General features: G+C 39.9%; 1 protein-coding gene across 2 annotated transcripts; it reads right to left on the minus strand.

The window, feature by feature from the left end:
• Positions 1–10783: 10783 nt before the first annotated feature.
• LOC127070367 (E3 ubiquitin-protein ligase UBR2) lies at positions 10784–18670 on the minus strand. 2 transcript variants are annotated; one of them, XM_051008215.1, is made up of 2 exons: positions 18402–18670; positions 10784–17380 (listed from the first exon to the last, which is right to left on the minus strand). In XM_051008215.1, the coding sequence occupies exon 2, from the start codon at positions 17345–17347 to the stop codon at positions 11936–11938; it is 5412 nt and encodes a 1803-aa protein (XP_050864172.1). In that variant the 5' UTR covers positions 17348–17380; positions 18402–18670; the 3' UTR covers positions 10784–11935. The 2 variants fall into 2 exon arrangements, with proteins under 2 accessions (XP_050864172.1, XP_050864175.1); XM_051008218.1 differs by lacking the exon at positions 18402–18670 and adding an exon at positions 18077–18386.
• Between the last annotated feature and the right edge of the window lie 101 nt (positions 18671–18771).

Here is an 18771-nt window from a genome sequence, read left to right on the forward strand (position 1 = left end):
ATACGTTGCGTTCGAGATTAACTGAAAAATTTGTCTTTTACTTTTCCATGAGATTCGATGGATGGTTCGCTAAAAAAAAAAAAATTGAATTTTTGTTTAATCAAAAAAGAAAGAAAGAAAAAAAATACCAAAGTACGAGCAACGAAAGTAGAAGTAACGATTTTCACATGACGTTAATTGTCACGGTTGCGAAAGATCAACCGTAGACAATGACGAATGGTAATGCAAGCGAAACGAATGCAAAAATATTCGGATCCCACGCTTAAACCTCACCATGTCGTTTTAACGTAGAGCACAATAAAGAGTAAGCGTTTGGTAACAGCGCTAACGCTTGGGACCGAATACTGGGGTAAGAGATGATCTGATTACGAACGCATCATGGGAAAGTCAGACTTCGTAAAGCCGAGGGTAGAAAGGGGGATCGGTTACTCGCATTGTACACGCCATTGTCCTCTTGGTGTTGTTGACGAACGTAGATATGTACGTCGAAGAGGGCTACATATATTATAGGTACTTATTCTATACTCCGACTGATCTTTCCATTATTTTCAAAGTCGATTAATCGAAGAACTTTCGATTCTCAATGCGAAGCGAGAAATCGGAATAAGAAAGTAACGCTACGTTTAACGTTACTCAAGGAAACGTTTTCGCGAGAAAGAAAAAGAGAAAATGGTGGAAATGAAAAGAAAAGGGAGCGCCACAATGGGGCAATACGGTTTATCAGAAGTCGTGATACCAACGCGTTGGACGCGCCTTTTCGCCGCGCGGCTCCATCAATAAAACCTAGTGATTTAGCAAGTCTCCGGTGGCGCAGAGTACGGTGGAAGAAGGGTGGGTTGGGGTGTATGGTAGGCGAACACGAATTTCCAAGATAAAGGGGTCAACAATGGGCAGTAACCGATGGTTGCTGTTCGGCCACTGTCGAAATGGTGGCCTCAATCACTCGCCGATAACAATGCCACGGGTCTGGTTTATAAATCCGCGCATTGTTGCCAACTTAAAAGCTCTTGCGATCTAGCGGTAAGGAAAGGAGAAGGAGAGAAAGAGAGTAGGAGGGTTTAGCAAAGGTTCTGGACGATGACAGCGACGACGTTGGCAGGCTGAGTTGCAGGGTAACGGTCGAAGTAGGAGAAGAAGGCGAACGAAAGTAGAGGATGAGGAAAAGGTAGTGGTGATGGTGATGGTGGTGGTGGTGGTGGTGGTGATGGTGGTAGTGGTGGTAGCAATGGTGGTGGTTCTAGAGGAGGTGGAGGTGACGGGTGCGAGAACTCCAGCGTGCCAGAGAGACAGGAATGGGACCGAACCTCGGAGGGTGGCAGCGGAGCTTGAAAGCCGTGTAAAAGCATTGAGAGCACTTTAATGAATACGATTAGGGGCGTTAACTGTGAAGGATTGCCAACCTGAAGAAAGTGCCGCACAAGGGCAGGGTCCTTCCGTCGAGTCTTTATATACTTTTACCTCGGCTAACTTACCGCTTTTCCCGAGAAGCAGATCCTCTTCGCTCTATCTATCTATCTATCTACCTACCTAGCTACCTACCTACCTACCTACCTACCTACCTACCTATCTATCTATTTCCACCAATCCACCGATCCATTTCCATCTTGCTCTGTTTCGTCTTTCCTTCGAAAAGGACGCCTCCTTCTGGATAGTCTCGCCTCGGCCTCGGTTGATCTTGCTCTTTTCAGCTCCTTACTCCATCCAGCTTCGACCTCCCTGGATAATGTAATTGCTTTTATTTGCATGGAAAGTCTTACCGCGGCGCACTCTAACGTATTGACCCACGAGCGAGCGAGCTTGGCACGAGTCGCATAAATATTTCCTGTGGTTTATCGACGTCGACGACAATGACGCAGAAAACGTTCGATAATCCACAAAATTACGCTTTAATTGCTAATCGAATTATAGCCTTCCTCGTCATTTTGGATCTTTCGAGAAGTACGTAAAAAAGAAAAAAGAAAAATAATAAAAAATAAAAGTAAAACAACGTGAACGTCGATGAAAATACATCGTACTTCCCTTCGGTACTTCCTCCCTTTTGTTGTTATCGATTTTAATAATAACGGCCAAGCGCAAACGATGGCCGCTGGGACAGACGGACGGAGATAGAGAATAGAGAGAAGATACAGAGAGAGAAAGAGAAAGAGAGAGAGAGAGAGAGAGAGAGAACGACACGTGAGTTACGAAGTGACGGACGGGCGTGCTTAATGCGGATCGTATCCGGCAGAACGAGCGCATTCACGAGACACGTCAATTACGTTCTGCGTGCCCGTTGAGTTCGTGCACGCGGTAGCACGAGAAAGAGATATATATATACAGACAGACAGAGAGAGAGAGGGAGACAGAGAGGGATATATATAGAGAATGTACGTCGTTCGTTTGTATACCAGATTCTATGCCTGCATCCTGCAGGTATGTCAATGCTCGTACGTACATACGTCGATATGCGATCATTAGAGATGAATCATATGGAGCTACGATTTGAGAAAACTTTTAACTACCTTTATGAACTAATAACAAGGACACACTGTTCAAAGAAGCCTCGTATTCCTTCCTGGAAGCCTTCCATTTACTCGTAGTAAATAGAAAACATGTATTTCTGTCGTAGTATGCGTAGTGTTTGTTAGATTTTTTGTTCTGTGTTTTGATTTCCTTTTTCCTTTTTTGTTTGTTGTTATCTATCTTATTCCATAGGTTAACGAAGTAAAATATAACGTGACGTCAAGGTCTTTCGTCAACGTTTCGATACGACATGTATTAGCGAGCGAAATTACCCGAAATATTTGTCGGTAGGATGGACGGGCCTGCCGGAATTGTCTACGAAGCTAAGTTGATGCCAAATTAATTAATTCGAAATATGGTGAACCGGAAAGCCAAGATTAGTCGAGCGTACTCTCCCTCTTGTCCTCTCTCTCTCTCTCTCTCTCTCTCTCTCTCACATCGTTGTTGTTCACATCACCGCGTAAATAGCCAGTAGTTATGCTAGATATGTAGCGACAATAGTCGATTATGCAGATCTCGTCCCACGAGTCGCATGATATTCTCTAACAAATCGTATTTACGTTTCGCTAACTTGGTAAACAGAAGGATCATCGATCGACCATATGAAATCCTTTTCGAATTACGTTGAAAAAATAATGGACAGATACGATACTTTTCCCAGCATTATATATATACGCACATACATTATATATACATATACGCGCGCGCGATGTTTTATTACGATAAAATTATATGTCAGATTCACAAAGAATTCACGTATATAGTCAACTGCGAAAATTCAACCGGCTCATAGTCAGTCTTGGAAAGGGCTCGTTTTAATATTATATCACGTTGAAATCTTATTATTCGTTTACGACACAATCTGGAACAGTAGGAAAAGGTCCCGCGAGGACAACTATGTTTCTAATGGAAAAGATACGCCGACGACGACGACGACAACGACGACAACGACGACGACGACGACGACGGCTCGTGCGTTGCGAATCGTAAAGCACGAATGTTTGTATTCCAACTATCTATGCAAGAACATAGCAGTCGAAATAGCCGTATCCTTTTTCTCTTATATGTTGATATCTTATTACACGTTACCAACGTAACGCGCATTTACGATACCTTAAACATCATAGATGAAAAATAATAAAGGAGAGACTGCCAGTCGTTAATTAAACAGCTACGATCGTTAGTTATTATAACGATGAACGCATTCGACGTTTCCTGTTGGTAATGAGCTTGATTAGTTCATGCTTATCCAGACTGACAAGAAGGGACAAGAACGCGGATAGGAAATGCCGTTGTTGTGTTTGCACTCTGATAACACGTGCGGATTGCGATATAAATTCATCTGCTGGTGTTGCTACGACTGTTACTATTGCCGCTTTCGTCGCCGGCCTACGATATCTTTGAACTTTTCGACATTAACGAAGAAATACCGAGAAAATATCGTTGATAAAGTGATCTAAATTCGATTGTCGCGATCGATCTCTTTGGAAAATTGCTGATTAAAAAAAAGGAATATATCTTGACAGAGTTATCCTACTTTCTACTCTAGATACGAACGAAACGCAAACCAATGAAATCTCCTCTCAAAGCGTGTAGCGTTTCGACGTTGATATCGATTTGGGTAGTTTGATTTTTACGACATGGAGTCGACGCCACGAAACGCGACGCTTCGCTTTTGCGTCGCGACGTTGCAGGCTGCCACTCGACTCGACCGCACTAGCTGACTCCACGCAATTATAGATCCCCTAATTACAGAGCCTCCACTTCCCTTCCTCCCGATCTTCTCGCTCTAGTTCGGTTAATTAATTACTACCTCATTAACTGACACAAACGTGCCGCGTTCTCTTCTATGGAAAGTAAGAGAATGGATCTCTCCCCCTTTTACGTTTTATACTTCGATAGTCCGGAGCTGCATTGTGTCCCTACGGCGCTCGAATTTTGCAAGACAAATGGATATAGAGATATTATTGTTGATGACAAAGCTTTGATGCCCAAAGTCGTTTCAATGAGAGAGTAGACTCTCTTTCTCTCTCTCTCTCTCTCTATCTATCTATCTCTCTCTCGTTGTTGACGATCTCGCGCCACACGTCGCGTGCGTCTCTGGCATCCTCGGTCATTCTCGATGACGTCTCCCCGTTGAAAAATAAATTCTAATTAAGGGAGCGTTAAAAAAACATACACAAAAAAGGACAAAGAAACAAATCGAAAGAATAAAAAGAAGAAGCAGAAGAAGAAGAAGAAGAAGAAGCGAACGGACTCGTTATCGTACAATTTCGTCGTCCGACGATATCCCTTTTTTTTTTGTTTTCCTTTCTTTTTGTTTCTCTCTCTCTCTCTCTCTCTCTCTCTCTGTCTCTCCCTCTCCGCCAACCACGATAAAGATATTACGAAATGCGCTACGGTTATTAATTACCGGTGTGGTCGGTTCATCGACCTATTTGTAATAGTCTCGTAAATGAACGAAACGGCGATAACGAGTGACGAGCAGGAAATGAGGACCTTCAGGGTTCAGGAGTCGCGATGAGAAAAATAATGAAATCGGGACGTATTAAATACGATGGCGGCCGATGGGGAAAAAAAAGAAAATAAAAAAAGTATTTTCGTGTCGGGCTAACGACGTGCTAGAATCGTCGTTAAATATACGTAATACCTACATAGAGTTCTCTGTATATCGAGGAGAGTGAATGGCTGTATCTCTCTTGGCCCAATAGCAATCGATACTTTACATCCAATCTCATTATAAGCACTTTGTACAAATTAAAAAACGCTCGACTTCGACGAGCGAAGCGTTCGCTAACTGTAATCGATTGGACACGAGATCCACCGGAAGCGTATCTAGTGTAAAATGAATTACGCGAGCGAATGGTAGATATATATATATATATATATATATATATATATATATATATATATATATACGTGAAGTAATCGGAGAAACGCGAGTCATCGTAAAAGCCCTCCTACTATCCCCATCCTATCTTCTTTTTAAAAGACGGAACTCGCTGACCGAAATCAGCGTCGACGTTCGAACGAAAAAGTAACCAGAGAGTTTTTAGTCGATTTAATTAAACGCAATTAAGTCGAGAGTTTTCCACCGTGGAACACGGGGGCCTTGGTCAAACCCCTTCCCCTCCCACCCTCGCCACCTCCTTTATCCTCCTCTTTCCGTGGCCCTTTCCAAGCACCCTCCTTCCCCCCGGCCCCCTCTGAACGACGACGTATCCAAGAGGGGAGGAGTGTGCCACCCCCTGCTAAGAGGGTTTGCTTGTATCCCCCGAGATGCGTATACGTCATCCGATTAAAATTAGTAATTAGTTAATTAACTTAAGCGCGCAGTACTCCGGACTAAGTAAGTTGACCGCCTGATTATGATGCATCGCTCTTGACTTTGGGTTTATGCAAAAGAAGGAGGAATGGGGTGAAAAAATATTAAAGTGGATAAAAAAAGATAAAGCGAAGAGAGAGAGAGAGAGAGAGAGAGAGAGAGAAAGAAAGAGTTCTTGACGTCTGCTCCGCGCCACGATTTATCTCAGACTATCCAACAATTTTCTACGTAGAATTAAATGACGACTGAAAACAAATACGATGTTTACTCGACTACCGAGAATAGGACTTTCAAAAATCGATCGATATCACCTTGAAGAGGAAGAAAGAAAGGCAAAAAAAGAAAACAAAAGAAAAAACCTGGAAAGAGACGAATTCAAGGGTCTACTTAGGTACGTCAGGAACTTCGATTTATCAAGTTTAACTCACGCACCGGTAGGCATGGTCGCGTCCTGATGACGCTCTAGGAGTCCTGAGTCAACCCACTATCCTAATTTCAAAGTGTCGCAAGGGACGCACGTCGAGGAGAGCAATCCAGAAGTGCTTTCCCGTGTTCCTTAACTAGCCGTTCGTCGTTGGACGATGCCGAGTGTGTGAGAGCGAAAAGCTTACGTCTAATGTAGAAACGAGAATGCCTTCAGGATTTGCTAAGATAACGGTTGAATCCGAAAGGACATGTGATGTCGGACTTTCGCGAAAGGAATCTCTCGTCTTAGTTTTTTTCTTCTTTTTTATACTAATCGATCTCCTCGAAACAAAAATCACAGAGGACTCAAGATTTTTTTCTTTCTTTTTTCCCCTTTTTTTCTTTCTTTCCTTCTATTTGCAAGTGACAACCAAACGTAACCAGAATCGCAACCTTTGGGAAAACTCCAAAGTAATGTATTATCGTTAAAGAACCGCAAGGGATGCGTTGACGACGGTGCCTACCTTTATCTCGTCGCTTTACTTTGAAGAATTTGTGCACGATTTAATCCTCTCTTTCTCGTCCTTTCCGATATTCAATAAAAAGAAATTATACCCTAATAAATTAATCGTTAAATCTCTAACAATGTAGATTAAAAGAGGAAGGAGAATATCAAAGTGACCGCGCGAAAGAAACTGTACAAAGTAACGGGCAACGAGAGATACCCGTATAACCGAGTCTTACCACACACGTCCACGACGAGCCTGTATACCTTTGATTAGAATTTCTTTGGCCCCCATACTTGTCTATGAACGTGTTATTTAGGATCAAGAAGACTGATGCGGGCTCTCTCGTGGGTCACCGACGATTAGGCCAATTTAATGGAACCTTCAACGTCGAATCGTGAGCAAGCAAAGAAGATCCCACATGTCTCGTTTTCTTTCTCTCTCTCTCTCTCTCTCTCTTTCTCTCATCCTCTACGCTACTGTATTATATACCATACATGTATATAAATCGAATTAAAAAAATAACATAGATAATCGACATATCAATTGTTAACTCGTACTCAATAGATCTCGTTCGAAATATCCACGAATAATCATGTACTACGGTCATTCACCGATCCTTCGTGATAAGTCTAGACATCATAAATAATCAAGCACGATATTCGGGCTTTTGATTGGCTTTCGATCGAAGAGAGAGACAGAGAGAGGGAAGGACAGAGAGAGAGAGAGAGAGAGAGAGAGAGAGAGTTGAGTATAGGCACGAGCCTGAAACTTGGATCGATCAACGGTATCGCAGATGACTGCAATTAGTGCTCGAAACGCGGAGGGTAACATACAAGTAGGTGTAATACGCGCGTTAATTACCTGGCATGTTTAGCATGCATTACGCAGAGCAGGTGCACGAGGAAATGCGTATCTACGGACTCGCGTCCCTTAGGTATTTGCACGTGCACCTACGGCTGGAATTTTCATTTCGGCCGTTCGCATCATGTTTTCATATAGGACTAGCCGCCTTCGATCAAAGTTCGCATATACGTCGAGCCATACCTCTCCAACTTACTCTAATTCCAACGATTGCCTTTAAACGGTGTCCAACCATGGAACTAATTTCGTATTGATTTATATGTTAGTTCAAGATTTTTTCATGATTTACGAAAAAAATTAATCGCAGAAACAAATTACGATCTTGTAAGAATCAATAAACTTTCTAAACGAAATTGGTAAGATGGGATGACAAACAACGTGTTAATCATCCAGCTGTCTTTCATATTTGATGGAAACAAAATGAGAAGACAGAAGATTAACGGAGTATAAAATTTCGATGATGATCTTTCGGTGGGATGTACCGTCGAGGAAATACATAGACCGCGCATCATTTCCGGCCGCAAATATAATACTACCATTTCAGTGGTCGAAGAGTAAGTGAGTGAGACTGTGAGAGAGAGAGAGAGAGAGAGAGAAAGGGAAAGAGAGAGAGTGCGGCCGGGGTCGGGCACGACGCCAATATTTGCGCGTAAACGGTAATTTGTTTATGCTGGTTTGCCCGGTAAATTTACGTTCGGCCCACGACGCTTCCGTTGTGCGAGGAAGAAGGAGAGACATCGCTTTCGAATCGAATCCTCAAACAAATTGTCGTTTTCCGGTAGAGATCGGTACAGTCCCGTGTTAAGTAGTTTCTAAGAGAAGAGAAAAGGAAATGAATTAAGAACGGATGACATTCGTCAAAGTTCTGATAAACGTATATCGAGAAAATAGATGTCAGGATATAATTCATCGAAAGAAGGAGAAAGGGTGAGATGAATGTATGTATCGAAAAGGAATCAAGAGCTTCTAAACACGGATCTTGCGGAAACACGATGCAGAGAAGAATGACCGTGCGCAAGCGCTCGTGAATGGAGCAACCGGAAATAGTGGGGGACAAGTTCGAAGGTGGGGGAAAGCGAAAGAGGAGAGTCTTCTAATGGAGTCAACAAACAAAAGCGAATCGATTTGAAATAATGGCACGCAGACGAATGGCATAAGGCGTGAAGTGGGGAAGCGAAGGAAAGAGAAAAGGAGAAAGGGATCCAAGAGAGTTAGAAATGGTGGGAGGAGCAGTGACGGGCTTGCGAGTCGCCGTGCGACAAATAAAAGCACTCAGCTCGCGAAGCTTTATCCTTATACAACTGTCAGACATCTTAACACCCGTGGCGTCTGTTCTTTCTCGCTTCGCGAAAGCTCTACTCTATGTCTCGAAAGAAACTCGCTCACCGAAGATATCAGCGACGTACAGGCAGGGTCGTACATTTCGATTAAGATCCATGTAATCGTGGAAGATCGAATGACTATGGATAAACTCGTGTCGAGAGAAAGCAGAATTTTTGTCGAATGATTTCGATTCTTAAATATCGAAGAGGTAAACGTACGACGTGACCGATAATCTCGTTTAGAATGCTTTCAGGGAAGCTACTTTAGAAAGGTGACGGGAAATCTCAGGAGTAGTCTGATAGTTGTTACTACGAGACGATGCGTAGCGGGCCTTCGAAGTAAAGTAATTAAAATCAAACGCCAGCTCGCATTAGAGATGGAGAAAAGCAACGGCGTGAAAGGTGCGACGACGAGGAGAAGGAGGAGTAAGGCATAGATGGAAGTACGGGAGAGATAGTGCTAGTAGTAGTGATAGCAGTGGTAGTGGTGGTGGTGAATGACGATGGCGGTGGAGGTGGAACGGGTAAACAGGGCGCAATTAACGTGCAACCGTTAAATATGTACGCGAACGGGTTGCTGCGCCGGCGTGCGTGTGTGGAGGGTGGCATAAATGCATTGGGAGATCGGACATTCGGTGCGTTGCAGCAGTAGCAGTAGCAGTAGTAGCAGCAGCAGAAGCAGTAGTGGTGGTGGTGGCGGTAGCGGTAGCGGTGGAAGCCATCTCTTCCTGTAGCCTGTTGGCACAGCCGCTTGATTAGCTCCGCCATATTTACATATCATTAGCCGATTGTTTGCCCGCGTCGGGGATTCCGACGTTCCCCAGGCTGCTGGATAACGTCGGTCCAGTACCAACTACCCCTCCGTATTTCTCTCTCTCTCTCTCTCTTATCATCCTACTCACTCCTTCAACCATCCTACGCTAAAGTCCTCGCGTGCTGCCGCTCGCTAAACTACGGACATGTATATTTATCCATTTGCAAAACCCTGTAAACCATCTTCTCTCTCTCTCTCTTTCTTCCTATTGAAACTTGCCCTAGGCGTTAGAAGGAAGATAGAAGCTACCCGTTGATTCTATTTGATTCACAAACTAACGATACTAACCGATTCGCTAACGTGTCCATTAAATACGTGGTCACCAAACTTCATCGACTTCCTCTATCAACCCCCACGGTTCTTGACCTCTCGATACACCGGCCACACGCGATACTACCCTGCTGCTTGCGATATTTCCAAGCGAGAACCCCTCGAGTTCAAAGGGAATTAATTTTCATTCGGAAGTAGCAACGATACCTACGGTCGAAGCGAAAGAGGAGATGCAATGGAAACGGTCGCTCGCTCACTCACCTAGGGAACGCTCCAGCGAAATCTCTTTGGTGCCTCTGGAGAGATTGGTCTGTAACCTGTAAATCCTTCTGTGAATCCTCGTCGGTACGATCAAATTATTCGTATATACTTGATAAATATGTTTGTTTCTTCGATACAAAGAGAATATCATTGTTGGAATTAATCTATGGATATAAGAAAATAAATTAAACGAATTTTTCTTTCAATTATTTCTTTTCGACTGTAATAATTCGACAACGTTAAAAGGAAGAGGAAATAATCAGGAGACTTCATCGGTCGTATCTCTGTGTATACTTTGTGTAAGAATGAGACTACTAAAGAAATATACATATTCTCTATATCAAACTTTTACTCGACATTAAAAGAGTATCCGTTTATATACATACATACATACATACATACATATATATATATATATGTGTATGCATGTATGCATGCATGCATGCATGTATGTATGTATGTATGTATGTATGTATTTGTATATATAATAAGAGTTGAAAGACATAAGCATTGGTAACAAGATGTAAATCAATATATTATCCTGTATTCTACAAATAAATTATAACACCACAAAATGTATTTAAAAGGATGATTTACGAAATAAAGGTCAACATTTTCTTTTCTTTTTTTTCTCTCCGCGACAAGCATCTAATCAACTACGTTAATATATATATATATATATGTGTGTGTGTGTATGCATATATATATATTCAAGAACTACATTTTTCAATCGAATCGACCGATAACACAGCAAATATTTACATGATTGTTGTATCGTTACATTTGGTACACATATGTATACGCATATTATCCAACTCCACTGTGCAAGCTATATATAATATAATGATAAAAATATAATGTTAAAATAAATAACGAATATCGTAGCATAATAATAACATTGGTTAAGGTATAAGAAGATAGATTAGTTTCTAATACCTAGTTCACCGTTTCCTTCCGTTACCAAGACTAACAATGAAAAGACGGGGATTATGCCACATTATTTATTTCACTCTCTACCAAGTATTTGAATTCTTGTAATATTAACGATCTTTATTTTTCTAGCCATCTATTGTAATGTAATAATCCATTTTTCAGTACTGAAACCAACATAAGATCTAAAAATCGTAACAGTCCGTATTACGAGTTATCTGTAAACACAATTAACAGTAGCATTTATACAAGAAAACCGTGAAATTAATTTCGTACAATTGTCCTTTGAAATGATCATTACCTATGAGAAATTGGTTTACATATTTCACAATGTTTTCTTAGATTATTAGAACTTTATAATGAAGATGATAATGATAGATCGTATAATGATACAAGCAAAACTAATTTCTACAAGCAACAAAATCGATACAACATTTTGTTAATTATTATGAAGAATGTTGTATTTTAATTTACATAATAATAGAAATTCCGTAAACTCTGAAATAAGTTGAAACGCTGCCGCAATAGGGAGATAACATCCAATTGTCTTAAATATACAAAATTATCTATATGATGTTCTTAGAATAAATAATTTTTATCAGTGTCATGCAGTGAATCGAGCACATGATCAACAAAGATAACACTAACTGCTACATTCACTTATGGCTAAAATGTAAATTTAGTGTGTTTTCAGTTAAACGTTCCAAGCTAAATTCCACGAGAAAGCTTAGAACGGTTATAGATGTTGCCATTGCATCGTCATAACGTTATTCGAAGATTCAATGCCTCTTGCTACAGACTCGTGTAATCCATGTCCGAGCCACATCTGATTTAACTCTTTATACTTTTCTTTGCATAACCGAAGTGGGTTACCTCTTCTTAAACCTTGATCCGTTTCTCCATACTCGTCGAGATAAGGTGGACAAACGAATGATCCTCGATTTGGACTTCTCAGGAAGAGTATCTCGCATTCGCGTACTCGTAGGAACATTCCGACTCCAGTGCCACATTTGGTCGCATGATAAGTACATGCTCCGACCATCGTTTTATTTAATTCTGTTTGACAGCAATAGCTTTGGGAGCATAACATTTCTCCGCAAACGAGGCACATGGTAGGATTCCTCGAGTCCTCCCGATCACTGTTAGGACAAGTAAATAATGATATTGTATTTATCAATTCGCTGTAATCCTCCGGAAGTTCTACCAGTTTATTAACTCTTAATGGTTCTTTTATGATCACGACTGGACTTGTCCCGGCAAGATGAGCTTGGACAGTGGGATGACTTTTCCATATGTCTATTAACTGCATGATAGTATCCAATTTGGGAGCTAACAACTCGTTGCATGTTATCGGCAATCCAAGGTACGCGCATATATTCTCATACGTATCACCGCCTAGTTTAGTTAATTCCTCCGGTGCTGGAACATCTGAGACAAAGTGATAATACAGTGCGTAACATCTTAGAAATGGTAAGCAAGCTTCTTTGATGCGTCTCCATAATTCACTGGCAGTTTCATTAACGATGTTCACTCCGAGGGCTTGAACCAACGGTAAAATCACGGTACAACTTGTACACTCTTCCGTTTCTTGGCTGTCTATATCCATGCTCTCGTTAAAATCAGTTGTCAGTATAATTTTTACTATTAGGGATAAGAACACGAGCATCAACGCGTGCGATTCGAATATGCCTCCTGTTATTATCGGAGGTGGAGTATCTGGTTTTGTATTGAAAAGAGTTGGAAGAGAATTAATCAGTGGAATCAAAACACCAAACGGATCCCACTCTAAGATGGATGGACCCTCCGGTGGATTTTCTAATAATATCGTTAGAAGGGCAAATGCGTGATTGCCGGTAATATTTTTCTCCGGCCACGTTGGGCTTCCACAACCTCCGTTTAGACATGTAGCTCCTAAAATGGCCGAGATTCTGGCGAGACCTTCCAAGCAGTCTCTTTGTCTGGAAGATAAAGCACCTAACAAAGGTTTGTCCATGTCGCGTATAAGAAATTCGATAGCATGAACGGTGTACGCTGTTGATTTCCAGGCCAACAAGGGTACTCTGGAGTCTGCTTCGTATGGCTCAGCACCAGACCCTTTCGTATATGTCGCCTGTGCAAATAGATGTATCATTGTTACAAGATTATCTAAGAGACATGGACCAGATTGCGAGTAAGTAGACTCAAAGATAGCACCAACAGTACCAAATTCTTGATGAAGCGTTTTAATGGGACACGCGAATGTCTCGTGCTCTACGGAATTATCACTTCCAATAATGTGAGCATCCTGAGCTTTTGCGCTTGTACAATACCGACAAACAGGATCGTGAACATCTTTAAGAGACTGTGTTTTTAGATACCTTGTATTCGATTTACAATCTAACGTTAACCTCATTGCCTCTAACCACATCTCGAAAGTCAAATTCGGCTGATTTTGAGGACGGGATTGCAGCACGCCTAAAGGTGGTAAAAGTGGCAAAACGGTATTACTCAAACATTCGCAAAGAGGACAAAGATACTCGTGTTTCTCTACGTCAAAACTTGCTGGTTGTCGTAATCGGTATGGACGTCTATTTTCTTTAGCAAGTACATTATCAAAGTATTCTTGCCAACAATGTGCGTGCATTACATGACCGCACGTGCTGGTATGCGGCGATGCACCTAATTTAGCCGACAGATATAGCGGATCAGGTTCCTCCGTATTTCCTCTGTATTGACATAGCACGGTAGATTGCTGAATAAAAGCAGCGAGTACCATTGCTGGACCGGTCGCCGTTACAGTTTGATCTTCTTGACATAAAATGCATGTGTATGTTTTCTCTTCTGGTAAATTACTCGCTTGATTATTACCGGCAGCAACTGGCGATGAACTCTCCGAACATTCCGTCAAATCCATAGCTGATCCTCGTTCGCTGCTCTTACTCGCGTCTAATGTTGCTGTCTCGAACAGCTTTGCATTCTTTTTCATGAAAAGCTTCTGCATGGCTGCCATTTGCGTCATAATCTTAGCACGTTTTAAAGCTGCCATCTTCGTTCTCCATTCTTTACCATTTTTATTAGATTCCGCGTCGCTAACGTTTTCCGTGGTAGCTACAGTAGTGGTAGAAGCAGCAGTAGTGGTACTTTCTACCGCGGTAGAACCAGCAACTTCTCTGTACTTAGTAAGGACCCAAGTAAGTAAATCCTTATGTGCTTCTATACGAGGACTACTTTGCAAGTCCTCCAGTAATTTATAAATTTTCCATTTTGCAGCTCTTTCTGTGAATACAAGGAAAGGATAATAACCCGATTCTTGTTCTTGAAGTGCATATCCTATAAGATGAAGTACTTTATGCACTTGTGGTTCTGAAAAACTTCTAGCTACAAACGTGAGGGCACGTTCTAATACAGTTTGCATAATATGGAGCATAACGTCACACTGCAAAAGATTCGCAACCAAACTGAACACTTCTGTCAGTTTCGGGAGTTTCGGTGGTGGACAACATTCTAATTCTCCAAGTGCTTTTCTTCGTTTTCTCTGAGCTTCCTCGGATCTACTTAATTCTTCCTTTGTGTAATGATAAAAGAACACGTTATATTCCGAATACAAATGAGGTTTCAGTTCGTAAACACCTTTACCCGCAGACGTATTCGGCGGTTTCTTAAAATCGGCCACATCGTGAATAACTCTTTCCATGCCCGTTTCGAGATGGACATCATCGGGTAAAGTTTTATTTAATTCCGAATGAGAAAGAGGCTTTATGCATAACTGCTGTATTATTTCTTTCTTCAAACGATCGTCCGCAGTAACTTGTCCGACACCAGGAACGTGTCTCTCTCCTATAATTGTTATAAGCAAACCAAGAAATTCCTCTACCAGATTAATCGTTTGTCTGATACTATCTTCCTCTGGATTTTTTAATGCATTTACTTCGAAATTTGGATTCGCCCAATTAAGAAGATTGCATTTGTTCAAAATATGTATAAGAAATTCATTACTCTCGATAAGAGAGGCTCCGGCTTGGAGTAAAATAATATCTCTATCTAACATCTCGCTACGACACTTCACGTTGTGGTAGAAATACAACTGATTCAACAATGAATATCCGTTTCTTCTCCACATTCCAGCATGAACTTGCGATATCATAGCTTGAGCCGTTAATACAGGCTCGATGATCTGCTCAGGTGTTATTTTTGTTTGATTTATGAACTCAGGGCATTGAAAATGTAAATCATGTTTCTCGAGATAAAGGAACAGTCCTGCTAAAAATCTTGACAATGGAAGATGTATAGACACTGGTTCAGAAGAAACGTCGTATTGTAAGCACGTCGCGCTATGATCTGCTAGCTCTCTGACTTGACCTAGACCAGATTCAATTCCTGGTTGCTCATAGAGTTTTCTTAAGACTAATCTGAAAGCTTTAATTAAAACAATTCTATCAGAACCACACCATTCAAGAGCTAAACTAATAACTGGTGAAAGTTTAATATGCAAATTAAATGCAGATTCCCATTCAGGTTCATATTCCATATGTTGTCCAACTTGTCTTAATACCGCATCCATACATTGCATGCTGCAGAATAATTTTAATAATAATGAAATTCCTTGCAAAAATCCTCGTCTTAATTCATCCGTCCAAATATCTGGTTTCGCACTGAGTAAATATCTTAAATCGTAAAGTATATATTGAGCTCTTTTAAAATATGTATTGGGAGTGTTCCTTTCAAATTCTAATTTACCCGCGGCATTGCACCTACGCGAACTCTCAGAAATAAATGTGTTCAACAAAATAAATAATACATCTTGATGCGCTATAAGGTGATGAGCTAAAGTGGGAACTGTAAATAATTGTACAGACAATGAAACGATTGAAAACGAATGATCATGATCATCTCTTATGAAATCTTTCATGACAGAACCATAGTTATAAGTAAATACAATAGCCAAAGCTTTTTTACTTTCATATTCCATAAGCATTCCAGATATAAACAATCTGTGCCAAGCTGTTCTAGCAGACTTCCATAACTGTGAATCTCTCATTAATATACCTTCGACGATCGATATCTCTGGTAATTTTGTATTAAGTGCAACATTGCTAAACAGTATTCTAAAGCCTTCGCACAAACTTATGAATTGTTGTAACCAATTTAACAATTTCATTGCGAAGGTTTGATGAGCAATTACATGAGCATGAACAACAAGAACCTTTAAAGCTCGATTGCTATGTCTTGATGTAAATCTTTCAATTTCAGATTTCAGTTCGTTGCAATGTTGAAATCCTGAGCACTTTACAACCGATCTACCCTCTCTGTCGACATTCGTTACATATTCAACGGCATCTCTTTGAGAACACTTTAAAATACGTGTTAAGGTATTTATTACTTGCTCAAAGGTATGTGTCTCATCATTGAAAAGAACTGTGCAATAAGTATCTGTAGTGGCTAATAAAGATAAAGGATCTTCGTCCGTTTCCTTTACGCATAAATCAGAAGGTAATCCTGGTGTATGCTCCAACGACAACAATTCGTAGCAATACTTCAATACTGCCTCGAAAGTGGCTACTGCTCTTTCCGCGATATCACCAGGTAGTTTATTTCCACAAGCTTCTTTCGATTGAGTTCCCACTACATGTATTTTGCAAAATGGTTCGTTCTTCCAAGCTTCTGTATCACCACAATCACAGCAACCTCCACCACTTGAAGTTCCCATTTTATATTTATGATTACGGTGAGCAGACTGTTTGAAACAGTCAACACATAAAACACACGTAGAATCCATACCACATTCTCTGCAACTGTATGTCGGTTCACCCATTTTAAATACTTTACCACATATGGACGGAGGATTATCCATTTGACTAAGTTGTTTTAAAACAACTTGTGGATCATCGTTACAAATAAATTCTTCCAAAGTATTGTAAAGTATTTTTTGTGCTTTTTCTTCGTCAAAACTCCAATCCAAACAATTGCCATTTGGTTCAGGACTATATATCTTTGGAACCCAAATTCTCCAATGTTCTTTAAAGTGAGTGAGTGAAAGCACTCCTTTGCTCATTTTATCCATCCATACTTTTACGCATGGTTTACTCACATTAGGAAAGACCGGCAATGCAGACAACTCTATCTCTTCGATATTCTGGTCAGAATGACTTTGAATATTATCCCCGCTCATCTTGCATACTTTATGCTACCAAGAGGAAGAATACTGAAACATCAAACATTTATTATTTTATTTAGCCAAATATAATCTTGGCAGGTTTAGCAATTACATAATATAGCCAACATATAGCTTCCACATACTCACTTTAAATACAAATTCTTTGTCATAATCATAAGTATAAAAAAGAAATATAACCTCATAAGATCATGTATATTAAAACTTACCAATTAAAAAAAATAATAGTCTATCATAAAACATATATCTTACAATAATGAAGAAAATATGTTTGTCTTATATATCATTTAGATCAATGTTATGACTAATCACAATGGCGAGAAAGATTATTTATGAAAGAAACATCTATTCTTTATCATTAGCAACGTATATTCTTAAACATTATCATTGAAAAAAAAAATAAATAAATAAATAAAAAAATAAAGAAATAAACTCATATCTATATATGAATTATATATGTGTGTGTATATGTATATATATATATATATATATATATATATATATATATATATATATATATATATCATATACATATACATACATACACCTACATAGATACATACTATACACACACATATATAGACAGATAATCATTCAATCAATTACTACAATATGATACTCACGATTTCTTACAACAGCTCTATATATACGAAATCATAATAATCAGCTGGCAAAAGGAAAGTTATCTCGAGAGCATCGATTTTTTATATTTCTTGTAACACTTACTTCTTATTTGTTCTTAGATGGAAAGTTGTTTATAAATCAGGCCATTATATGATCGATTTAATATACACAACGTGATGTTAACACGTTATTTAATAAAAATAAGATGAAAAGAAAAATGCAAATTTTACGTTACGTTAAAAGAGAAATAGAATTTTTTAACTTAGATATTAAGAAGAGATGTCAAACTATATCGACATAAGCATTTACGAACTGTTCGATACATAGATGGGTAACAGTATGACGATATATCAAAGTATTTCACCATCGCATCACGGGCTTTTCACTAAACTGAACTATTTTTAACTTCTTCTGAAACAATACTCACTATTATGACGTCCAGGCCAAGGTTAATAAAAGCTATCGAAGAGTTCTTTGTTTCGCGAAATATCCTGAATTTTCGCGAATCCTTTGATGTTATGGCATAACAATTTTATGACTTCGTATTCACACATACGCATTTGGCGCACATCCTTGCATAGTTACAGACGATCGCGCTTTGACATTTCACAGAAAAATGATAAGTAATATTTTTGCACAGCTGCTTGAACAACGCACAAAATGGCTTGTGAACTATACGACTGAGATCACGTCTATATAAGAAACGTTTTCGACTAATCTACGTACGTCATGAATAACGAACGATAAGAAGAGAGTCTTCGAATAGTTTCGACGATGCATTTGAAAACGAACTTTTA

This window comes from Vespula vulgaris, chromosome 18 (genome assembly GCF_905475345.1).
Source record: "Vespula vulgaris chromosome 18, iyVesVulg1.1, whole genome shotgun sequence".
NCBI classification, from domain to species: Eukaryota; Metazoa; Arthropoda; class Insecta; order Hymenoptera; family Vespidae; genus Vespula; species Vespula vulgaris.